This window comes from Pithys albifrons, chromosome Z (genome assembly GCF_047495875.1).
Source record: "Pithys albifrons albifrons isolate INPA30051 chromosome Z, PitAlb_v1, whole genome shotgun sequence".
Classification (NCBI taxonomy): domain Eukaryota; kingdom Metazoa; phylum Chordata; class Aves; order Passeriformes; family Thamnophilidae; genus Pithys; species Pithys albifrons.
Genome location: NC_092497.1, coordinates 31418383 through 31445272, shown reverse-complemented (window position 1 = coordinate 31445272; position 26890 = coordinate 31418383). Strand labels below are relative to the sequence as shown.

The 26890-nt window shown below is 37.4% G+C and overlaps 1 protein-coding gene across 4 annotated transcripts in view; it reads left to right on the top strand.

Annotated features, from left to right (window-relative positions):
* KIAA0825 (KIAA0825 ortholog) overlaps positions 1-26890 on the top strand; it is a 291172-nt gene that overhangs the window by 132091 nt on the left and 132191 nt on the right. For 3 of the 4 annotated variants that reach the window (XM_071581646.1, XM_071581644.1, XM_071581643.1), the window contains exons 16-19: positions 1897-2305; positions 6094-6250; positions 10724-10879; positions 16321-16415. In XM_071581646.1, the coding sequence (XP_071437747.1) occupies positions 1897-2305; positions 6094-6250; positions 10724-10879; positions 16321-16415 (817 nt within the window). Of the gene's footprint in view, positions 1-1896; positions 2306-6093; positions 6251-10723; positions 10880-16320; positions 16416-21757; positions 22267-26890 lie in introns of those variants that run through there. The other variant, XM_071581645.1, reaches the window with a different exon arrangement.

Genomic DNA, 26890 nt, shown 5'->3' with positions numbered 1-26890 from the left:
TGTTGTAGTTTTGACAATGAACAAAACTATTTCCAAACATTCTGTGGTAGCCTTGGGGGTTTTTGACTGCTTTGCATTAAAATTCAGTTACTCTTTCTTGAGGCTTACAGCCATACATACACAAACAAGGTTTTGAAAATAATCAGTATTGCAGTACTGATAATAATAGTACTGAAGACACTTTTAGCATATGGCAGCAGTAAGGTGGGATTGAAGGCAAAGTAAAGAATAATGCAGGACAGTCCCATGGTGTAAAGGAGAGCACTCTGGACTCTGAATCCCAAGGACCCGAGTTCGAGTCTCAGTGGGGACCGTCCCTGGCAGTTAAATGCCTCCCTGCCATCCAATCCAGTCAGGTCTTGGATGCTCAGCAGGGTCAGCCCCAGTTAGTACTGGGTGCTGTAGACAGTCCCGAGGACTTCACTGTCACTGTCCAAGCTTGCTCGGCTGTGACAAATGGATTTAAAGGGTGGGGCCAGCTCTGCGCACACTGTGCCTCACAAAAAATCCACTGCGCAGGCTGGAAGGGCACAGCCACGTGGGGAGAACTCTTCCCAAATCTTCCTTTGCAAAGTCTGGCCATACATACAAAGAATAATGCTTATGCTTTGGTCTCAGTGGTTGTAACCAGGTTTTCTTTTCATTATCACCTTCTCAATCAGGATTGTTATTCATCCCAACTTTGCAACACAGCAATTCATGTTTGAATAAAAAAGCACTGGAACTGTTATAGAATAGGCTACTGTTTGGTTGTTGAAACAGCAAGTGAAGAAAGACATAATATACATAACAGGAGATGTTTTGAAGGTGATTAGATCTAATGTTGATTTCTGGTACATATTTTCACAGTCTACAGTGCCTAAAATATCTGTCATTTCAGAAAGCTGACTTTTTGAAATATTTCATCATAAATTATTGCCACCAAAATATTACCTGATATAGTAAATGCTGTAGTATCACTGTAGTATATTCTGTCATGAATTTTTGAATATGTGGAATGTGACTAAGCCAGAACATCAGTGTGTTCTTTCTTTCCATACATATTCTCTTAACTGCATTCTCACTTTAAGCTAGAACTTGTATGGCTATTTTAGATTACTGCTTAGCATAAACTGATATGCAAACTGAGAGGCTTGAAGACAAATTAATTTTTCTGTGTGATATCTAGAACAGATATGGCTTCCTTTTTTTAAATTAAAAAATATTTAGAATGCAGATGCAATGAGTCACAACTTTCTTGGATTGTTTGGGTTTTGTTTTGGTGGTTTTTTGAATCTTCATTTAACTCCATGTTGTAGATCCCTTTTTAATATATTTTTTCATTTTAGATATGACTTGAGTTTTGAGCAGCATATTTTCTGTAGTTACTTCTATACTTATTTTTAATATCTCAAATCTATAAAATGCAGTGCTATCAAGTGTAGATGTGTATATGAAAGATGATAAACTGAAATTTTGTGAGCTTGAACAGAGGAAAGATTGAGAGTAAACAAAAGATTAGAAATATAAGTAATATCCTGTTACAGTGAGTGCAGTGTTCCAGTCATGAAGTTGCAAAAATAATACAATTTTGAAGACAACTTTTTTACCATTCAGAATATCTGGGTGTTGTCTTTCTCATTTATCCTACAATGACTATGTACAGCAGGATTAACTTAAAAGAGTCACAATCTGTATTTTAAATTTTCTAGCTTCTCTGCTTTTGATTCATGTAATTGTTTACATTTTTTGGGATTTATGTGCAGAAACTGTAATAGAAATCAAGCTACAATGTTGAGTACTTAAGCATTTTACCCATTTTCAGTTCAAAAGAAAGTCATCATACAACATTCAGAAGCATGCTGTGATAGAACTGTAAAGTTAATGTTAATCATATCTTTTCTTTCTATTTTTAAGGCTTCACAAGGCTTGCAGCTCAGGCAGTATCTATTGTAATCAGCAAGTTACCTACAGTGATTGCATGTTTGCCTCCCCCAGTTAAGTACTTCTTTTTTCTGGCTGAGAGAAAAATGTCAAGAAACTTTGCTGAATTGAAGAAAGCTGGTCTACTTGTCTGGAACTTGATTCTAATTATATGTTGGGTATTTGAGGATGGAAATACTGCAGAACTTTTAACAGGTGCAACACTTGACAGATGGAGCAAAGAAAAACTCAGTTTAGTTCGTGTGTGCTTAGAAAGTATTATGGGAAAACAGAAAAGTGGTCCTAAGCAGGTGACCCAGAAGATCATACAAAGCATCGAACAGCAAAGACCAAACTGGATTGAAAACCAGTTGCTGAAGGCAAGAAAATTGAGCACAGACTGGTAAGAGCATAGTATTTTTCAAATGCTGTTTGCTCTTTCTTTTAGTGGATTATTGACATGTTTATGGCTATTGCTCAGTTTTAAGAAAAAGAGATAAGCAATGATCTTTCATGAAGTAGATTAGTTCTTAATAATGGCTTTGTACCATGTGTTTGTAAATTAATTGCATTGTTAAAACAGTAAACCGTGGTTGTTTCATCAGAACATTGCCTTAATAGTACTTATTTTCATGATGCTCCAAAATCTGGAAAAGTTCATTGTATTTTTCAGAATGTCAACAGGTACTAAATATATTTATAATTCAATTTTACTATGGTGATTAAATTAAGAGGGACTATGAAAAGCTTTCAGTGTTCATCTGTGAATAAAAAGTAACCATATTCATTCTAAAACATAACAAGCCCTGAGGACAAGTAGGACATATCAAAACAGACAAGAATACCCTGCTGTGGCTTTTTGAGAAAATACCAATCTTTCCTTCAGATTTGACATTAAGATCCAAAGTGTGTTTAATCCTTACAGTGATTTTTCAAGGAGTTCTGCACAAATCAGTGTGTTCCTAGTCCAGTCTGTTTTAATGTTGTAGTCATGTATCATTCTGTAAAAATACCATTTATCAACATTCCAATATTAGATTTATTGGAGTTTCATGACTTACTGAATTAAATTGTAACTACTGAAAGTAAGATGACAGCTCTTCTCAATGAATATTCTTGAAGGTTGTGGTCACTGCTGTCCTGACAGCAACGTTTGGATTTGTCCATATAAGCAAAGGTGTTTGTGCAATGCTTTAAAGGAAAATAGGCTACTGTTGATATGCGCAGTCAACTTGAGTAGCACTAAGCAGTAATAGCATCACAAAAATGCTCATTGATATTGACCTTTGTAATATTTGCTTTTGTATTTAAGGCTAATTTACAAGCTCTAATCCAGCAATTCAGATTGAAGCCGGATACCAGTGACTGAAAGAATTATACAATAAAAATCCCATAATGTTAACATGTAAATTGATAGTTAACAGTATGGTTCCATAATACAATTTCTAAAGTCACTGAGAGAATAGATAGTTCTTAAAAAATACAAATGCAGGATGGGACAGTATTGTGAATAACATCTAAAAATTAGAACTGTAGTATTTGCACTTCTTTTTACGCTGAGAATTTTAAGTTAATATACTACTCTATTTTCTAACATACTGCAAAGATGTTGTATTATACCTTAGTTATCAGACTGTGGGAAATGAACGTGCGAAAATATTTTCTGTATTTGTACAGTGTCAACCAAAGAGAGAACTAGCTTGTGAGTAGGACTGCTAATTTTAAGCTTAAGATAGTGAAGAGTGAATTACCTGCTCTTCAAGTGATTAGTTATTTGATGGAGTTATAAAATTGAGTCCCATGACTTCAGTTGCTTTTCTGCAATCAAAGTCTAACATAATTTTTCCATTTTATATTTAAATATTATGAATTAGTATCTCGGGAAAAAGAAAAAGAACCAGTTTATAACTAGCTGAGATATGCAATGTAGATCTAAATATTATTAAAAATGCAACTTATAAAACTATCTATTAAAGCTGAAATTCAAATAGTCAATTAAAGTAAGTAGCAGTCGCATAGTCATTAAACTAAGGACTCTGTCAAGAAGGCACTTACAATGTTCATATGATTTCTTTGACACAGAAATGACTATATCAGTAAATCTAAGTTGGTGTTATGTAATGTTTTCATACTTAAAGGATTTTTTGGAGTAGATGTCTGCACATGCATATATATGTACTTGTGTTTGTAAATGTTCATAGACTTCTAATAGATACAGTGTGTGAAAGAAAACAAAAACTGTAAGTTTCCAAATTTTACTTGGGATTCACCTACACAACTGTGGAAACAGCTTTGAAGTTCACTGGCTTTTTATAAACAAACTTCTTGCTTGACTTTGTGTTACGTTAGTGTTATCAGGACTGCTACTTAAATAAAAAGTCTAAATTATATATAGATTCATCCATTGTGGTGTGCAAATTGAACTTAATTTTTAAGAAAATTTAAAAAATTATAGTCTTAGTTGGAAGGTTCAGAAAATGGTAGTTGCACTTGTTGCCTGTTTTGTGTACTGCCTGCAAGCATTACCATTCATTAAAATAACCTTCCCTTTACAGCTGTAAGCAGTCATGTTAGATTCTGAAGAACACACATCCTGAGAAGAAATGTCTGTCTTTGCAAAGTAATTTGTCGAATTGAAGATTATTGTTTTTCATCATGGTGACCCTGACCTTGCTGGTTGGGTGCATATACAGATTAAGATGAATGCAGTTATTTTGTGGCTGAGGTCTGCCTCTTTCAGGGGCATATTCTTCCTAATGACATGATGGATAAGCAGTCTTAAAACCAGAGGGGAAGTCATTAATCATAGGGCTGACTGAATCCAATCATCTGCTTCACCTGCACAGTGATGGGCAGTAAAGGATACAATTTGGGTGCTAGCACTGATATACTTCTTTGTCAGAGGTCCTCAGCTTTTCAGTGTCAGTCACTAAGAATTTTGACAATAAATTTAGGTTGTATCTGTGCATGGCATCAAATATCAGCCTTAAGTGTGCTTTAATTTTAAACATCTATCACTGTGAAGCTTTTCTGTAAAATACACGATAATAACAGAGTATCACTTGCTTCCAGTCAGCAAAGAACAAAATGATGGTTTATATTTTGAAGCTATTTGCTCTGTAGGATGTTCTGAAACTGCATGTAGAAGGAGTTTCAGCTTTAATGTCCAACAGCTGTGCGGCATTTCAGAGACCCTGCAGGTCAAACAGCAACTTTCAGAAGAACTAACTTTGTGATCATGGCACACTTTCAACAGTAAACTGCAACCACAATTTGTTGGGTTTTTTGTTTTATTTTGTTTTATTTCTAAAACAATAAAATACTGATTTTTTTCTAATTCAGGATGTTTCTTTGGTATATTTAAAATTAATCCAAGAATGACTACAGAAAGAACAATGTATTCTTGTTGATCTTTTGAGTCTTTGATACATATGTGTCAAGGTGCAAACAAATATCTGTGTTGCAGCTATAGTATTTGAGGAAAAAAATAGGTTTAGTACTTTTTCTTTCTTAGACTTGATCAATAACAATACTAAGGTGGTATTTTATGCTTGTATGCAGAGAGAGCAGTCTGGGAATGATCAGAGATTTGAATGCGCAATTTTGAAGGCATTTGGGAATGCCATCTTCAGATTTTATTTTGGTGACCATTTCACACAAATGCAAGAAAAATAAGGAACAGTACAGGGCAAAAAGTTCAACAAGTGGCAAATAGGTGCCTTTTAAATGGTTAACAACATAGCAGTAGGAAGAAAAAGACTTTCACTTTAAAACTTCTAACCTATACTTATAGTAATGGCTACCTTTCTGACATGTTAATTAGGCTTTATTATGTGCAGTAGCGACAGGCAAAGAGAAATGCACAGATCGAATGAAAATGCTATTTCTAGTAGCAAAGGTACTTCTCTAGTGGAAAAGAAAACTAAAAAAATACTTGCTGCTCTTATGTCCTTAGAGTAAAGAATGTTTTATGTGTTCATCCTTCCCATTAAAGTGATTATAGTTAATATAATAATGTTATTTAGCATGTATTATGTATGTAAAGGCTTATGAGGTATATGTACAGCAACATTTGTGCAAGCCAAGTATTTTCAAGTTTTTCCTAACATGTAGTTTTAGCTGAGGTTGTATTAATATTTTTTATTTTTAGAAATTAAGCTTTCAATTGCTTGCTTCTTTTCTATATTCTAGTGCCTCAGTCACAGTAGCAGGTGCAAATTTAGAGGAAGAAGGTGTTGCACTTGGATTCACTGAGCAGAAAATAAACATGATGGTCCTGGATATCTGCCACAAACCAGGTGGCAGTGAGTACCTGAGACAAATTTATCACATCATCCGGCTCAATGAGGTAGGGAAATGGCCTTTTCACTGAGCAATTAGGTGTGTACTGGCCTGGCACAGCATCTGCTGGCAGCTAAGGGTTAGTGAAGGAGGAGATAATGGTTCTTAAAAGCAATATGATATCCTATATTGTATTGTAATAGAATCCATTCAGTTTAGGTGCTTCTGCATTTCTACGGAAAAGATTATAGGAAACACTGTAGATTTTATTTAAGTACTTGGTTAGTAGTGTGGCTCATAAAGTTACTTCAGTTTCGTATTGTAGGCGTTTGAGCACAGTAAAAAAACTAAAAATTTCAAAGATGAAGTAATTGTTGAAAAAGTCATGGTTACAAAAAATAAAATTAAACATGGTAAATTAATTCTCCTAATTTAAAAAATAAACAAACCCTGTGGCTCTGCTGAGGAAGTAAATGCATCCACATGAAATCTTACTGAATCTAGGCAACTCTGCTCAGCTAAAGTGCTTTTGAAATTACAGTCAACTAATCCTGATTTGTTTGCGGCGCATGGAACTTTAGCAGTGTAAAAGAATTCTCTCATTATTTCTGAGCTGTACTAAATTGCCCCAAGTTAGCAAAAGCATTCTGATTTTATTCACTGAAATAAACATGTTTTTTCTTAAATTGTATGATAACACAGACCTACACATCTTAATTAAGAAAGTTGTGTTTGTTAGGTTTAATTACTAAATTACTATTCCTTGAATGCTTAATAAGCAGGTGCTCTTAAGACCACTGAAACTGTACAGAAGTGTTTGTAATAAAATGCAAAATAATGCAAATATAGGCAGAGACCAGGACTTTTAAAAAAAATTGAAAGCTAAAAACCCCAATTAGACAGCTATAGCTATGTCTGTATGAAGGCCATAGATAATATCTTAGTACTGGTACATTGTTGCTGAAAATGAGAAAAACTGTTCGGTTCCGAAGTATAGGCTTAAAAACAACCTTTATACATCTGCATTTGCAAGTGTTAGAAGCAATATAAGTATGTATGTAGAGATGGCAACCTAACATTAATACAGAACAGAATCTTTTCAAGTTTCATCTGAAACAATTAACTGGTTTGGGAAGTGAAGTGAAAATTATTACTGTAATAAACAAAACCTTTTCACCTGAAGCACATTCAGGATTACACTTACGTATAACTGAGTAAGGAAAAGATGATGAGCAAGACTTCTGAACATAGCATGTAATCCAGTAGTCAGGATGATCTCCTAGGGGAGAGGATATGCAGGCTCAAATCTTTTTTCTTCCTGGTTTAGAGCAGGGAATTGAATCTGCTTCTCCCACATCCAAACTAACTCCCCAAACCTCTAGATCATTAGCTACCAACATGGAACTCCTTCCTTTTCCCCTGCCCGAGTTGTTTCACCACATAGAAATTTCTGTAAAAATGCATTCTGTAACTTTTAGGGTCAAAATTAGAAACATACTCTAGTTAAACTAATAGGATACACATACTGGGTTTTGGAGACCCTGATCCAAGATCTGACTCCTGTGAGTATTTGGTTATTTACATGAAGTGGAGCAGCTCCAATAGGAGGTAAGAGGCTGGGAGAATTTGGTGGAAAAGGGACTTCAGCCTGACTTTTGACATCCCAGGTGTCTCTCCTTGAATTTCTGCAGCAAGTAAGAGGTTGTTAAATATAGAACATTTCTCAGTGGGAAAAAATGTTATTTTTCTTTAAAAAAAAGGAAAATAGTTCCTAACCATATTGACTCACTGAAGGACCTAACTGTATTACTTTTAATTGCCTTTGAAACCATTACAAAACATTTTAATGCTTAGCATGGTATTATGATAATGCACTTTTCAATATTCTTTTTCAAAACTTAAATTATGTTTAATGTGCCTGACTACCAGTAAATAGACTTGATTGTCTGTACAAAGGTCCACAGTTTTGTTTAAGACTCCTTGAACTGTAAAGGGATTGTCTTCTTAAAATTAGTTTAGAGATCTTTATGCTCCACTGCTTAGTAATTTTGTGTGAGCAGAGAACAAAACAATGAGACAGAAAATTGTAATCATTAATAATATTCCTTAGAAAAGCAGGTATAAAGGGATATGGATTCTTGGAGACTGTATTTGAAAATAGTGATATGGTGTTATAAATTTATAATAGATTCTGTAGTACTCAAAACAGCCTGCAGTCCTTAATGTGTCTATTAAAAATAATAATAATTTTAAAAAGCATTTTTTACTAATGGCAGCCAAAGAGAAAAATCTTCTGAACTGTCAGGCTCAACAACATTCTATCTACTTGGTTTCATGCCTAGTCAGTTCACGTGTTTTCCAAGCCTACAATATACTAACAGAGATCTCAAAGTAGTATATTTACTGTGAGAAAAAATTTCTATTTATTGAATTTTTGCAAAGATAACGAAGTCTGTGAAGCAAAGAAAAATAACAATCAGAAAGGGTTACTTACAAACATGTGTTTGCGTGCTCTGGCCAAATCCAATCCCCAAAGAACACCTCCAAAATCAAATTTCCCTCCTTTAAAGCCTCCTAAATCCCACTCCATCTACATAAGGGCATAGATAAGGGTGTTCCCTTGCCTCTAATTGGTTATGTTATGTTAAGATGCAGGGTCTTCATTAAGATGGCTCCTTCTACGGTTGCCAGGTGGTGGTGGGGTTTACTTCATTTCCATTTATTTCAAAGTACCTGATTCCCAACTGTACATTACCACAATACGCCTATAGGTTAGTAAGACAAAGAAAAACCCCTTTAAAATGCATGCATTTCCCCTTTTTTGTTTGTAACTTTTGGTTAATTCATTTGCTTGGAAAAACCCATTTATTTATTTCTCATATTTACCATTGAATATGTCTCTTCATGAAGTATCTCAAAGACAGCAAAATGCCTGTAGTGGGAGATAGGCTGTATGTCAGTTGAATTGTTTGAACCCTAGCAAGCATGGACAGCTATTTCCAGTATCACCTCTGAAAAACTGACACGATCTACTTCTGCTGACTCTGTGATGTCCAGAATACTGAATTGCTTTGGTGCTCTCTACAGATTTTGTGAAAATATGTACATGGAAGCTAGTATGTTTATGAAAATCTGATAAATTTATAGAAATTGCTTTTAAATAACTTCTTCAATCATGACTATAAAATCTTTGTTATGGCATCAAGTCATGAATGAATGGTGAAAAAACCCAGATGTTTTTGAAGGCTGAAAAAATATGGGTAAGATATTTAGAGTGTGTTTTCACAGCTGGTTTATGATATTGTTTTAGACCAAAAAAAGCTAGTTTTTTTCTTTTTATTTGTTTTTGTTTGTTTGTTTGTTTTCATTTAGGGTATTTTTCATTTGTTTTTTTTTTAATACACTGAGATGATTTTGTTAGTCTTGGTCAGTCCTAACATTTGACTGCAAGCAGCAGAGAGAGAGAGATCTTTCTCTTTCCCTTGAGCTTTTCCACTCCTAAACCCCACCTTTTTACTTATGCTAGAAATTGTAGGGCTCGTTTATCAGAATGAAACTTTTTCTTTTTTTCTGACTAGTTTCACAGCATATGCTAGTGCCAACAGAAGGGAGAAACAGCTACAATCTGTGTGGATTGAAAGGGAATTTGTGCCTTTCAGGCCAGGCCACAGTTGGATAAGTTTAAAGGAATAATGAAATTCTTTAGAAAGACCACTGAGGGTCACAAAGTGCCTTAGTAGGCAGTTTACACGTTCTTTCTTCTCAGTAGCACTGCAAATCAGAGAAGCATTTGATCCCATCTTATTGAAGACCCACCTTGAATATGTGCTCAATGTTGTGGCATTCCAATCATTATGGACTTCATTTTAATAACAATATTTAAATCAGGGTAGCTCTTCCAGCATTATCTAGCTCTTTATAAAATGATTCTATTTAATCAAAACACTGTATTGGCATGCAGTGATGATTTACTTCCTTAGTAGTTCGAGAAGTGAAAGCAGAAAAGATTGTGTCCAAAATAATCATGCTTCGGTTACAGAATAGTTTCTAAAATTACTATATAAATAATAAATTACTTCTAGTCTTTGAGTGCTTAAATAGTTAAAAATAGCTTTGAAGAGAAGAGTGGGAGAATATTTATTTCCTATGTTTAAATAACTGTTTAGAACATGTTCATGAAACAATTGATTCACAGTCATGTAGTAACTATTGAATGTTGTCCAAAAAGTTTAACAGAAAGTCATAAACGTTTTTTGTTCACTTCAATGTATATCTAACATATATATATTAAATGAGAACTTAAACACATAATTTGGTGACAGTTTCAAAACAATGGCTTAGATTATTCTGATTTGTTTCAGTTAGATATTCTTGGGGGTTATTTCTTGTTTGTTTTAAAATGGCAATTTTGTTAGAGATTTTGTATTCCCTACAGTATTGTAAGGAACTTCTATCAAGCATACTGTAAAGTTATGCTTAAAATTTCACTTAGAAAGCTATGTGGCCTATACTGTTTTGTGGTTTCTTTTTGTCACAAAAGGAATATTTGAAAGAGCAGCTGTCTTGTGAAAATTCATCTCAAGATGGTGTTACATCCAGTCAATGCCTGTCTTTGATGCTGAAAGGCAGAGAGGAGCAGCCTATCTTCAACCCTTTCCAGGTGTACAGACAATCTTGTGCAAAAGTATTCAATCAGGTTTGTGAAAATATGAAACCTATTTATAGCATAGTTTTTACCTGTCCATCTTATTATGATCATGATAATGACAGAGACTGAATTTATGAAAACAGAATTAATTACGTTGCATGCACATGTGATGAAGTGCAAAGAAATATTTTAACTCAGGAATCTAGTGAGGGTGCCATCTACAATAGCATGATGTTCAAAAAGCCATTATTTTCCTTTTCATTTATCACCATTTGTGCATTTAGAGGTGATTTGCATTTACTTAAACGTTATGCATTCAGTATAGTGAAGGAAAGACTATTCGTAGCAATGACATTTATTATATGTGTGCAGTGGTACATAGGATTAGTCTTAGTCCTTTGAAAAATCATGACAAACTGCAAGTGCACGTTTGGAATTTTTCGGATGGGTCTTTCACAAAAATGTCAAACAGTTAAAGCATGCTTTGGAAATACAAAGATTTTGCAAAAAATGTCAAACAGTTAAAGCATGCTTTGGAAATACAAAGATTTTGCAAAACAGTGAGACTAAGCAGTGGTAAAACACAAAACCATGAAAGCATCCATTTCTCCATTTTTTCTTAAGTCATGATTGTAATATGTGAAGGGTTATAATTTAGTTATAGAATTTAGTTTCCTGATAGCATAACAGTTAAAGAAAAGAGATCTTGTTGCCCAGACCTCTGCCAAAGTACACCATGACCAATTCATTATACAAAATGGTATATAGTACATAGATTCTGGTAGTACTTTGATACTTTAAAAAATCTTATACCATTATTCCTCATATGTTCTTAATAAATCATCTACAGTTTTGATTCCAGCCCTCAATTCCAATATTTGAAAGAAAAGGTATTACAGTGGTGTGAAATTCGCTCGCAGTAGACAGGCTTCTTTTTTAAGCACAGATCTGCTTATACACATTGTAATCTCCTTTCCCAGTTTTGACTAGTTTGGACTATTTCACTATTTTACTTTTTTCACTTACTTGTTTAATGAATGCTTTATCACTGTCATGTTCCAAAACAAGTGTTAATATCCTGAAAAAGGACATGATGACCGGTTCCACAGGGCTTCTCAAGGCTTCTCACTCCAGAGAAACATGTTTATAGAATCATAGAATCTACAGAATTATACAATGGTTGAGTTAGAAGGGACCTGAAAAAAGTCACAGAAGCACAGAATGAGTAATGTTGGAAGGGACTGTAGTGGGCCATGTGGTCTGATCTCCCTGCTTGGGAAGCGTCATCCCAGAGCACGTGGCAGAGGACTGCATCCAGATCGTTCCTGAATATGTCCAGTGAGGGAAATTCCACAACCTCTCTGAGCAATCTGTTCCAATGGGTAGTCACTTACACAGTAAAGGATTTCTTCCTTATATTCAGCCCAGAAAGCCAACTATATCCTGGGCTACATCAAAAGAAGTCTGTCCAGCAGGTCAATGGAGGTGATTCTACCCCTCCACTCTGCTGTAGAGAGACCTCACTGGAAGTACTGCATCCAGCTCTCGGGTCTTCAGCACAAGAAGGACATTGACCTATTGGAGTGAGTCCAGAGGAGGACCACCAAAATCATTAGAGAAATGGAGTACCTCTTCTATGAAGAAAGGCTGATAGCATTAGAACTGTTCAGACTGGAATGAGAAGGCTTCAGGGTAACTTAATTGCTGCCCTTCAGCAACTGAAGGAAGCCTACAAGAAAGATGGAGAGGGATTTTTTACAAGGACAAGGACAAGGACAAGGGGGAATGGCTTTAAACTGAAAGAGAGTAGGTTTAGATTAGGTGTTCAGAAGAAATTCTGCCCTGTGAGGATGATGAGGTACTGGAACAGGTTGCCCAGAGAAGTTGTGGATGGCACATTCCTGGAAGTGTTCAAGGCCAGGCTCAATGAAGTTCTGGAAGGTGTTCCTGCCCATGGCAAGGGGTTGGAGCAAGATGATCTTTAAAGTTCTTTCCAACCCAAGCAGTTCTGTGATTCTATTCTGTGATTCTATTTCCCAGGCTTAATAATATGATTAAATAATTTAGTTCCCTTTACCATAAAATTGCAGATTTACTTGTTAGTGTGGGAATGTTCATTTATAAAGCAGTGGTCAGTATGGCTGAGTGTCCTGTTTTCTGTGAAGACTGTTACCAGTGCCTGTAGAATATGCCAGAGCACTGACAAGGAACAATTATCCTTCTCAAAGGATGTATTTCTTCTTAAATTCTTTTATTACTGGTTGGCAACTGCTATGAAGCTTGGGAGTTTAAAATTAATTTTTTTCTTTAAGTCTGTTGTAACTAGATATGGTTTTAATACATCAGTCTATATTTTATCCTTTTATAAATTCTAGAGCAGAACAAGCTACTGGTTTCACAACATATTTTGTCTGTGCATTAATTATGTATTTTTTAATAACTTTCTCTTAAAAATGGCCAGTTTTAAGATACTGCCTAGTGCTTCAGCTCTAAACAGAGAGTGTATGTTGTACTGTATATATTGCATATCATAATGTATTACATAACTCTATAAGAGCATGTCTGCACTGTGCAGTGCAGACATACTCTTAGCTTCCTCAGTAAATGGTTTCTTAAAATAAATTAATTCAGAAGCTTCCCAAAAGATAATTGTTGGTAAACAATCTATGTATGGTTTGTTGATATATGAAAAATACACTCTACAGCAGGGTGGTTGACTTTTGTTTGAGGAATACATTTAATGGAGATAGGTCAGTGTAGAGCTGCAGATTGAGCTCTGCATCAGGGAATTGGTGGAAGCCCCAAGAGGCTGTGAACGGGCCCAGTATCTTTGGATAACCCAGGGCACGGGGACCTGTCAGATGGCCAGACACTCAGAGAAAGCAAGAGCCATTGATTCAACTGGAAGACACAGGGCTATCCAGCCCTTAGACTGCCAGAGTGTAAAATCATGGGTAGTTCTTTATTCAAAGTCCCTCCTTGAAGGCACCCAGCTCGAACTGTTATTTTGTTGTTGCACCATGATAAAATTACTTAAAGAAGCCAGACATCTGAAACTGCTTTGGGAAACCTTGTTTGGCTGCATGAGAGTGGGGTGTATGGAGAGTCAAGCAGGGAACCCATCAACTTACTGGAGCTGCCTGCTGCAAAGTGGCCTTGGTCCCAGCTGTTAAAGTTCTGATTGTGGGAGAGTAACTGCCAGAGTGTCCCTGGATGATCATATAGGAGTTTCCTTAACTTTCTTCTGAAGTTTTGCAAAATTTTCCCAATCATGTCAAATTTAGCTAAGTACTTATTCATAGTTCTGTGAATTTTACTGCTCCTGAAACAATGACCACTGAACCACTATTTGAGATCAACTCTAGCATTTAATGATAAGTAAATTTCTTGCCTTCCAACTCTCTACTTCAGTAGACGATTCTATGAAGTGTGTAACTTCTGTTAACAATTTAACCACTTCCTTCTTATTTTCCTGTAAAAATCTTGAATAATAACTATCTGGTCCTTGTAACCTGTTGCTCTTGGTTTTATCTATTTTTCCTGACCTTAACCTCAGTCAGTGCTGCTACTCTGCTCTGCTGTTGTCTAATAAGCCAGGATATGCAATGCCTCAACAGTATCAACAAAGGCTACAAAGAAATTATTTCCCTTTCCTCAAGTGACCTGTTAGAAACTGATTCTTTATATTTTTCACAGAACTGATCATTCTGATGGATTAAATGTTCATCTGGTTTACTTATAAATTTTCCTCTTTGTTTCTGTGATTGTTGCTACTGGCTGTTTAGCTTCTCCTTTTTCTCCTGCTTGGTTTTACAAGTACTTCCTTCATGTTTATTTATCTGTTTTTAATTCAGTGTAGAGCACAGAACAGTCTCCTGTTTTCTCCTGTGTTCTTCCTGTACTGTTCTCTTAGTTGATGCTTTCCCCCTTATTTTTTGTTTATCAGATGTTCACCATTTCTTCTTCATTCACTGTCCACTTTCACACTATTTTGTTCTTTCTTTAGCTACCCTTATTTCCCATTTTGCTTGGTATTTCATTATTGTTTTTCTACTTTACTTTAAGGTGCATGGCAAAGATGAGAATTAGGGAATAAACTAAGTAAGAAGAAAGTAATAAAATAAAAATGAAGGAATAGGAAGCAATGCACTGATTCTGCTCTCCCAGGAGGTGCTGTCTGTAAGAAGAAAAAAATGCACTACAAGTTATATTTGACTGTTATTTAGATCTATTTCCCTTGTTTTGAAAAATCATTATGAAGAAATGAAAGCCTTTAATCATTAAAGCCATGCATTACTTTTTTTTGGCCAGAGATAGGCAGCAAATAATTCCAGCTCCTTATGTCCCTTTCAAGACTTGTCATGTATTTATACATTTTAGCAAACAAAGAAATTAAGATTACTTAATTTTAAATTACAGACTCTCTTCACTTAATTAGTATTCTATCCTTTATTGGCTGATTTAGTTCACATTCTTTGGCCCTCTTATCATTGTTCCTTAAGCAGAGAGTTTCCAATTTTCAGGCTGTAATGTCTTTGTTAATAGCCTCTGTATCTTCTGGTTACTCCATTATGTCTTTGAAGGACCATAAATTTAAGATCCCAGATGTCCAATCCTCAGGTCCCTCAAGCCTTGTTTACTGCAACTTGTCAGGGCTAGTCCAGAGAAATGCAAAGCTTTGAGGATTTAAAGATCAAACCATCAAGAATCTGTAAAAAGAAACCTAGCCACTTGTTACCATTAATTAAAATCTAGGAAAGTTAAATCATTTGCAACATTACAACAATAATTTCATCCAAAAAATGTTTAATTCTAGTAATGACTTGACTATTGCTGACAATGAAAAGTAATATTATTCAATAGGATTTCCTGTTTTGTAAACACGAGAATATTATAGGCAGTCTTTTCATTGCCTGCTATTATTTTGAATTGCTTCTATTTATTAAATAAGCAATATGGAGTTATGTTTGTTCATATTGTGTAGATGTACTGCTGTTTGTAATAGCCATCTGCTGACTGGAGTACCTTACAAATCAATAGGCAACTAAACCTTCACTGTAATTGAATGATACAAATTGCGTGTTGAATTCCTGCTATACCTAGATTTTCTTGACAAACTTTTTGCTGACAACAGAAAATGCAAATTTGCTGTTACATTAAAAGTTGTGAATTATTTTGCTTTTCAGATAAAGAGTCAAGCTCTCAGACAAAGTGGTTGGGCACAATGCCTTTAACAGTTGGAAGAATAACAGTTCAAAAAATTGATTTATCTTTCTATAAATAATGGCTACATACCTAAGTGATTTATAAACTAATTGCTGTCTTACTGAAATAAAAACTTTCTGCTGTGGATATGACTGATGTTATCTTTCTAAGTCCTTGCTCCAGACCCATCTCCTTCTTGGTTTGTATATCACAGCTGGAGCTTTAATGTAGTAATCACACTAATGCTGATGAATAACTAACTGGCTTCTTCTATGTATCAACAGTCAACCAGTACTGAATGGAACTGGGATTGGTCAAAGTTACTGCCAAGTTATTTGGGATTGAATCGGATTACCTTCAGGGTCCTGCTGACACACAGGTAAATGGGATTTTGACAAATAATCGTACTTTCCTCTTGTCTTTTTGACTTTGTGATAGTCAATACACAAAGATTATACTGGTGAAATGTATAAAGTAGATTTTATAATTCTTTTTAAATATGCAATTTTAAGATGGAGTTACTTATTTTCTAGAGTATTTAATCCATACTGAGATGGTTTGCAATTCCTGTTTTGAGGAATTGAATATGTTCTTTCTATCTGAGACAGAAGTATATGAATATATGTTGATATTACATGTAAATAGTGCTTTGAAAAGCAATGAATAACTTTTGCAGATATGTTCTGTGCAGGGAGATTTCAGCACAGAATATAGAGGATGTTTACTCAAGTTGCAAGGTATCTTAAATTCATTTTGGGGCATGAGAAGTGTAGCTAGAAATAAAAAGTGTTTCCTTAATAGTTAATGAAACAAATTAATGAAACTATTATCAAATATTTTATCAATGTTTTACTTGTAAAATTTAACTGCTTAAATTTTAGGCAGATATATTTACTGCGAAATTGCTACTTGTTGAATTCAGAAACAGCATGTCTTGGTTTGAGGGGAAAAACCAAAATGTTTACCCACAAGCGGGGAAGGGAGCCTTCTCCACAATAATCACGCCACTCTTTATCAAAGAAAAGGAACTTTAATACAAGAGGGATAACTGTCCCTAACTGCTATAAATATATATATATATATATGTATAGGTATAACTATAAACAGACCAGAGCAAACCGCTTCCCCAACACCACAGAGAAAAAACCCAAACAATAACCCCCACTACAACAAGTTTCCTTCGGGAGAAAAGTTATACTTATGGCAGTATCAGTGTCACAGCCTGGCTGGCAGCAGGGTGAGTTCCCAGATGAACTCTGTGTCTCTTGTCCCAAATGAAGAAAGGAAGCTGAAAGTGGGGAACCGCCACGTGTCCTGAAAAGCAGCTGCAAACTTCTCTCTCCTGGGTCGCTGCCCCAGCTGGGGCAGGCAGGCCATGATGCTGCAGGCAGCGGTGAGACTGGAGCAGAGGCCGGGACCCCGGATGCAGGAACCAGGAGAACAACCGTGGTGAGGAGAAAAGCAGCGGCTCAGCAAGAAGCCCCAGCAGTAGCCAGCAGCAGGAGCAGGAGAAAAAAAAAGGAACAGCTTCCCTCCTCGGCAGCACACACCCGCTCCTGAGTTCTGCCGAGCTAAGAATTGAAAAATGTCCCCAAAACCAAAAGAGACAACCTGCCCCCACCTAAGCGATCAGCAGTTAACTACTTCTTTTTGTTAACTGCTGGCATGGGCAGTTAGTGACAGGGGAGAGAATTTACATTATAATTCCAAACTGCAACACAGCAATTTATTAAATTCAGAAAATTTTAGGTGGAAAAATTGAGTACATTTCTAAGATATTTGCTGCATATTGCAAACTAGACATTCGCTTCTTAATTCTGAATCCTACTGATGATACCTAATATGGTCCTACCATTCATCTTTTAAACTGTTTTATTGCTCTACCTAGAAACCAGAGTGACAATTTCAAAATTCAATTTGCATGTCAAAAATGTTTTGGAGTTTTTATGCCATTTTCTCAATTTATCACTAGCAGTTAGTCTTAAACATTTACTTCTTCCTTCATTTCAAATATAAAATATTTGTACAGTCTATTTCTAACCTTCTTTCTTAATTTTGCTAAGATTATATTTTTCCTCACCCAAATGGTTCTTTTTCAAAATTTTTATGCAATTGCAGAAAAAATCATGCTGGCAAAAATTTGCTATTCAATTCTCCTCTCCATGTACTCTGTTACCCACTACCAGGGAGAATGTGAGATTTCACAGACTTTTTTGTTTTTACCCAGTAGTCTCATTTTTATGTTAAATGGCCGAGACAATTCAGTACTAATGTTTTTTTGATGGTTCTCCTCCTGATTTCTAATTCTTCATTAAAAATGAAGTAGTTTGTCCTTTAAACATTGCCACAGAAAGTCTTAGAATCAGACTGGTTCTTGAACTTCCCTTCATGTTGTTGTCATCAATATGAGCCACAGTGAGCAGAGGACTGCTGTGATTTGTAGACAGAATATTTTCTGAGGACATTAATCTTGTCTAGTCTCTTGAAACACACTTTATTTTTCTTTTGGTCTCTTGGTAGAGTTTAGAAAGTAGTCATGTGTATGCTTTCTCTGTCCTTCTATGTATTTTATGCCTTTGTTGTGTCATCTATTGCTTTTTTTTTTTAAGAAGTGCCCTAATTGTTGTCATTCTTCCTAATTTGAAAATGTCTCCATTCGTTGCCTTTCCACATGATATGAGAATTCTCATCTAGAAGTTACTTTATGCAAGCCATTAATGATTAGCTCATGGGTTTATTATTTTAACCACTCTACTTTACAGACAAACAGATCGTTTAAACCCATAGTGATCATTAACTAGAACTGCTGATGCAGTATCTGCCATTGCGACCAACATCTCCAACACAGTTTGTCTTTACCTGATGTAGTTTTTAGCATCCATAATGTATGTCTGCTCATATTTTCCTGCTTACTAGAATGGTTCTAGCTGGTTTTGTGGCTACTCAGGCAAGGTTTTCAGTGAGACTTCAGTGAGCACTACTGGTAGGTGATGCTCCATGATGCTTCCTAGAATTGCATCAATTTCCTCCTTACTAAAGCTCAGGAGGTAAGGCTCAAGATGAATGTGTGATTATTTTGACCTCCCATTTATGATGGACCATTTCTGTTTCTACTATCTGCCTTCTGAGATGAGTAAAACAGAACCAAGGGCAGTACTTGAAATGGGTCAGAACCACTAGTTTATAAAACTGGAGTGCCATAATATTTCAATTACTCCTTTTTTCAGACATGCCAAAGCTCTCCCTGATGAGTTACTTCTGTGCAGGTGCAAGTATTTTTATCAGTTCACAGTAATACTGGAGATTATATATATATATATATATATATATATATATATATATATATATATATATATATTTCCTTTTTTCATATTTAAAGAGAAAATACCATCAGTTGCATAGGAAATAAAATAACTATGGTCTACTCTGGCAGAAAAAAAAAAGAACTGAAAATGCTTAAGGGACTAATTTATAAGGGAAATACCCTAACCTATTTAATGACTGAGTTAGATGAGAGGGGGTTATGAGGGCATTGTCCCAGAGCCAGCAAGTGTTAAGCAAATTAATTGGTTGGTGGTTAGGGGAAAGTAAGAGGGTTTTAGGACTGGTTAAAAGGGGAATGAATTGCTGTCTGCTGCTCATTGCTGGCTCCACACCCCTGTGTGAATCTAATCCACATATTCCTATAATCCTCAATGTTAAAGTGTAGAGGTAAATTTTTCAAATTAGGGTTGTGGATGGTTAATGATATGGTATTATTTTATTTCAAGGTTTAAAAATATAGAATGCTATCAGGAAGAATCTAATTCTGTTGAGCAGTAAAGAGTAACATGGAAAACTTAATGTTCCTCTATGTTCACAGTTAATACCTTTAGAATATGTAAGAAAGTTTTTCTTTTGGAAGAAAAGGGATAGATTCCTTTCCTTCCTAGTTTTGCTTCTGATTTTTTTTTACATAAATATAAATATATATAAATATATGTGTGTGTGTAGTTTGAGCTGCAAGAATAGAAGTTAAAACATACCTTTCAATTACACTTGAAATAATATTGGTTAATAATAAATCCATTAACATTCAACTAACTTATGAACTTGTCTAACCTAAGTTTTAAAAAATATCCTGCATATTTACACAGACATGTACAGCTTTGTTGGATTTTGGCACTCACTTGTACATTCTGAGATATTTCAATACCAAATTGGAGTTCCTTACCACTAATACATACATTCAAGCAAGAAGAGCAATTAGTATTTAATTCACCTCTATATCAACTATTAATAACAAATGCTCATAAAGAAACAATTGTTATTCTCTGTCTAAATCAGCATGTTGAAACTGTTTCTGAAGTTTAGTGTACCAATGCTTAGTGTACCAGATCTCTTCTTTTTAACTTTCTGATCATTGTCTCTCTTCCTATTGTGTTAGTGACTGTGGTGAGTTGTCCCTGGCCAATGTCTGTATGGCTGGTGGCTTGCTCCCCACTCAGTGGCGCTGGGAAGAGAACTGGAAGAGCAAAGTGAGAAAATGCTAAAGACGCTTTAGTACAAAAGCAGTACAAGTAAGCAAAGAAAAACAAGGAATTTATTCAGTGCTTCCCATGGGCAGGCAGGTGTGCAGCCCACTTCCTGGAAAGCCAGGCTTCATCAAACATACAAGAGCTAGGAAAATGCCATAGCCCCAAACATCCCCCATTCCTTCTACTTCACCCAGTGTTTATTGGTGAGAATATTTACATAGCATGGAATATCCCTTTGGTCATTTTGAGTCAGCTGTGCCCCCATCCAGGTCCCTGCACACTCCCAGCCCGTGAGCTGTGAGGGCAAAGTAGGAAAAAAGAAATGGCCTTGATGCTGTGCAAGCAGTACTCAGCAACAGGCAAAAAGCTGGTATTTTGTCAACAGTGAGGCACAAATCCAGAGTACAGTACCATATATTACCCTTCTTGTTTATGTACTCTCTTTTATGCTGATATACAAGTTAAATTTTTGGTCACTCATTTTTAGAGAAGTACCTTAGCAATTTGTACGTAGTTACAAGATAGTATTATTTGAGATGTGACCTTCCTTCTGCAGTTTTACAGCACTTTCAGGTGTACTGAATAGTTTACTATGAAAAATAATTACATTCCACTCAGTATAATGATAAAAATGAGACATTTTTGTAACATGTGAAACCGTTATCCAATATTGCGGTAATTTGCTGTTCTGAACAGGAGTGGCTAAGTTTTCCTCCTCTGCCCTTAGGGAAGTTTCACAGAGCACTCATGCCAGTGCAGTGAAATAAATAGTGATTTGATTGTAGCAATGTAGATCCTGCTGCAGAAGAACTCTGAGAGAAATAGGAACAGACAGAGAAGAACTCATAGCTGGCAAAGCCAATGACAATCAGGTAAAAGTTCTTCAGAACAGAAAACATAACAACTTAATAACTGAGAAAGGAATGTATTATTTTTGCCATAAATGCATCAGGTGAGAAACAGTACTAAGTTAGAGAAACTACACATGGCAAATTGATATGTTGCAGCCTCTAATTCAGGTAGGTCCAAAGGACCACCTTACAAGTTTCGTTTTCACCTCAAAAGGACATGTTTCCAGCCTCAACCAATTGGAGTCAGCCCTCCGCACCTAGAGCGGGGTCACTTAAGGTCATATATACCTGTGTTTTTGAATAAACTTGGGAGTTGCTTGAACATCATATTGGTGTGTGCGATCTCACTACAGCCTGGTTGACAACAATTGGTGCCCCGACATGATTTGAGGACATGGAAACCATCTGCAGACCTGCCTAGAACCTTAAGTGGTAGACCCCAAGAGCTGCTGTGCCCCAATTTTTTTGGGTGCTTGGTGGAGAACCCTCCGAGAGCTTCTGTCTCCTGTAAACTTGGGAGTTTGTTTTAGTGGCCTTTAGAGCTGCTGGAAGAACGTGGACTGAAAGAACCACGACGTTCAAACCGGTGAGTTAAAGAAACACGGGAAATTCCAATTCAACTAAAACGAACTTATTGCTTGAAAAATTTGAAAAATTAGTCCAAGTTACAAAAACAAATATTGAAAGACAAGCATTACAAAAAATTTTGGACTGGTGCTTTAGTCGGGGGCACTTAACAGATGCCAATTGCGCACTTTCCATAGAATTATGGGAAAATATTTGGGCATATTTGTGGAATTTAGCGCAAACTGCACCCAAAGAATTTTTGCCGCTTATTCCGTCATATACAGCTGTAAGGAAAATGCTGTTAGAGGTAGAACGAGCCCGTAAAAACCTCGAGCTACCGGAGAGAAAGGAAAAAAGCCTGCTTCTGCAGAGCGGTTTTTCCCCTGAGCACCCTTCAGCACCACCGTGGGCACCGCTGCCCGCGGGACCCTGGCCGCGGTACCCTTACCTGCCCGTGCCGCCCTTCGGACCCCCGCTGCCGTTTCCTTTGGCATCGCCGCCGCCCTATCCACAAGAGCGGAGCCCGGAGCTGAGCCATGAAGCCAGCGCTGTGCTATTCCCGTACCCACACGCGGCACCGCCCGCTCCCACTCCGGAAAATCCGACGGAATCACAGCAACCATGGAATCAAAGCTTTTCCACACCGTTCGTCACCGCAAAAAGCCAAGAAGTTGTCTTTGCACCACCTTATAACTACCAAGAAACAGCCTATGCACAGCAAATGAGCCCAGAGCCCACCTTTTACCTGCCGGTACCACCGGCTGCCGCTGTAGAAGCGGCCGGACCTCAGCAGCAACCCTGGAACCCCATGAGACACGCCACAGAAAACATCCAGCCGTTCCAAACCGTGAGTGACTTTTATTTATATCCTAAATCCGAGAGGGCATGCTGGGGAGTGCCCTCAGCCGAGAGAGAGATGAGGGAAAGCAACTTTCCCCCTGTCCGTCCACCTTCGGCGCCGTCGCCGACGCCGCCAATGCCCTGCGGGTACCTCGGGGCTGGAGTCGTGCCTCCGCCGCGCTCCCCGTCGCCCTGTGGGTATGCCAGAGTCGTTCCGTTGTGGCTAGAAACTGCCGTGGGAGACATTTCAGCAGGGCTGGAAACCGCGTGGCCAGGAAAACAAAGAGACCACGTGATTGCCAAGCCCGCGAAAAGTCACCACGTGGCTGAGCCAAACAAAGAGGCTGCGTGCGCATTCAGCAACGAGGCGCAAGGACTGCCCAACCCCCCTCCCTACTGCACACCAATCAAGGCACATGCGCAAGGCGTGAGTCCCCAGCAGCCCGCAGGGGCCGGAGTACGGGAGGAATTAGCCCGCCCCTGGGGCGGATCAGTTCCCGCGCCACCCCCACCACCCCCTACGTGGATGGATATGCCCATCGACTGTGTCATGGAGAGGGGAGAGACTCCACCCCAGTGGAGCAGAGCCAGCGAAGCGTGTCCCATCCACTGTGCGCCGTCCACAGCGCATGTGTCCCAGGAGCGAGTTCCCACGGCACCGGGTGCGCAAGACACAAGCTCTGCAGCGCTGGCGGGGACTCCTTCCTCGATAGCCGCTTGCTGCCCGCAGCTGCCAACACCGGCACTGGAACCCCCCGCGCCGGTAGGACTTCCCCTGTGCCGGCAACCTGGTACCTGCAGCCTTCATCACTGACAGCCACACCCACCGGCTGCATTCCAGAATGGAGAGCAACATCACAGCTGTTTAAAGGCACGGCACCGAAAGAAAAAGAAGCCTCTGTTTGGAACAGGGTGGGAGGAGCTGGGAATCGTGATGCAAATAACTTAATCTCAAAGCTTTCTGATACCCAGGTACCAGATTCTGCAGATGGAGTCACAGTGCCACCTCGTGACCTTAGTTTTAGTAGCCAACAGAGATATAAAGATTTAGCCGAAGCTGCAATAAATTTAGGTATTCAGCTACCAATAAGTGCACCAGTGATTACCACTGCCCAGAGTCCAAAATGGGAAGCACTGGATTGGAAGCTTGTGCAAAATATACAATCTGTAGTAATGCAATATAGTTATGATAATGCCTTGGTTAAGAACCGAATTTCTGCTTTTATGAAATAAAACAATTTGGTTCCTGCTGATATAAAGGATTTAATGGAGTTTATTCTACCTTCTACTGCTTATATAATATTTATACAGAAATGGAAAGAGCAGTTAACTGAGGAAGAGGCAAAAAATATACACTTAGGAACTGGACATCCCTTAAGATTAGCATCTTTAGACCAGCTAATGGGATCAGGAGCTTATGAAGACCCACAAACACAAGCTGCATTACATTTTTATATTTTGCAACAGTCAAAGAATGCTGCTTTGACCGCATTCTCTAATCTACCTAAGAAGGGAAAACCTTCCCTGCCTTATATGCAAATAATGCAGAAACCTGGACAAACATTCATGGAATTTGTAGATAAGGTAACAAAAGCTTTGGATGCTGCTCCAAATATTACCCCTGACATGAAACCAGCTTTATTAAAGGATCTGGTAACTAATAATGCCAATGCTCAATGTAGGCAATTAATTGCCTCCCTTCCTGCTACAGCTACTTTGGTACAGTTAATTGAAGCCTGTGCCAAATTGCCCTGGATAGAAGAGGAAGAAAAAGCAAAGCTACATGCCTCTGCCCTAGCCACAGCTCTTAGCAAACAATCTACCCAAAAAAGGGGGAAAAGACCCTGGAGTTTAACAACAAAATCTTGTTCAGAACAACCAAAATATAGCAGAACTCAAAGCTTCACTGGAGAATGTAACCGTTGTCACAGACTTGGTCACAAAGCCCAAGATTGTCATTCTAAATATAAAAAGGATGGTACTCCTCTAACAAACATGAGGTGGGGAGCTGGGCCTCCAGAAAACCAGAGGGGCTGCAGGCCATGGAGCGCAGCCAGTCAAATACCTCATGGAAACTGGAGCCAGGCTGCCTTCCCCATATGGCAACCACAACCACAAGCAGTGGTAGCCTAAGACTAGTCATTAACTGTCCAATCAAACAAGAACAGTCCAGTTCAAGTTAGCATGTTGTTTAGCCTGTATTTTGAAATTCTGTTAATTTTCAGTTAAAGTGCAGTTTTAAGTTTGTTGCACTACCAAGTTGCCCAGCAGGCTGTAAGGGTAAAGACACCTGTCCCCTCAGCTGCTGAACATTTTCTGCAGAATGTAAGTGGTTATGTTGAGCCTTTGTGAATTTTCTCTGTGAATTCACACTTGTTTACTGCTTTACCAAGAGTGGATAAGGTGACTAAAAATCAAAGCTTCATTCTCAAACCTCTGTGATGGCCACACAGAAGTTCTGAGAATTAACCTTGAAATACTGCATAAGAAGATTTAGCTCAGCTGGACTGGACTTGCTTCTTCGCTCTACACTCTTGAACACGTTGCACAAAATTTAATAAAATTTGTAGTTTTGTTTACAGTGGTCTGTGCGGTGACGACTGCACAGAAAGACCACAATTTCACGCGTGAAAGAATAGTTTCTTGTTTTGCACTAGTTGTAAGTTTGTAAATTCCAAACATACATGTCTTAGTCATGTATTGGTTTGTGTTTACAAAAGTTACTGTACCTCCTTCCAAAGGTCTATTTTGAAAAGAGAGGGGGAGGTAGGGATGTGTAACCTGCAAAATACCCTGTTAAGTTTTGAATTAGCAAAATCTAAAATCTTCAAAATGTTATTTCTCAATTTTCAAATTTTCAGCCTTTCTGTTCAAGTTGCAATATGCATGATCCTAATGGTAACAATTTCCCCATTGGATAAGTAGCTAAGGAGCTAAAATTTGGGATTGCAGTGTTGTTATATGTATTATGTTGTTTGCATTTTTGCTTTGTTCTTTGAAACAAAAGGGGGAGATGTTGCAGCCTCTAATTCAGGTAGGTCCAAAGGACCACCTTACAAGTTTCATTTTCACCTCAAAAGGACATGTTTCCAGCCTCAACCAATTGGAGTCAGCCCTCTGCACCTAGAGCGGGGTCACTTTAGGTCATATATACCTGTGTTTTTGAATAAACTTGGGAGTTGCTTGAACATCATATTGGTGTGTGCGATCTCACTACAGCCTGGTCGGCAACATTGATATTTGCTGAAGTCGATAAGAAATACAATATGATTTCCAATAGATATACTGGTGTAGCTCAAGAAGAATTTTCCAGAAAGTGTTTACACAGTGAATTGACCTTAAATAGTTTTAGGTTAACACCAAGTGTCTAGTCAACTTTCAGTCATGTGTTCCTTTGATATTCTAAACTGCCCAGCAACTTCTGAAAGCAAGTAGAGAACCTAGAACTGTTTATATACTGGCTTTAAGGAAATTATGAAATGAGTAAATTTGTTTTCTACTAAAACTGGGTAAAATAAGTAATTATGCTTTCTAGTACATTTACTGCATAGTATACACAAACTCTCACATCCCTTGAACTCCACATCTTTTCTTAACAGGGTACAGACTACATTCTCTCTCATGAATTACTGGCATGTTTAAAAGTGAAACTGCTTTTTAGGGAGGAAAAATGCTACCGATGGCAGCACGATTTTGAACTAAAATTAAGACAATCTTGTATCTAGTGTCTCTTTTTTTAAATCCTTTTTGCCATATTGCCTTTTCAAATACATTTGTTAATACAGTTGTGGTATTTGTTCCCTGTGTTAGAGCTAGGTAAAAAAATGATATGTTTACCTTTGATTAACATAACTGGAATTAAGTAAAAAATTCTTGCTTAGAATTCTGAATGATTGCAGAGCAAAATTTGCATAGCTCTTGTATATTCTAGTGAATACACAGACACATCTGTTGAGAGTGGTAGCCATATGGTGAACTATTTATAGAAAATGGTTATATTCATTGTAGTGTTGATTATCTAGCTATCTAGAAAATGCTCTTTTAAAATCCAATATATCAGCACTTGGAAAAATTTATTA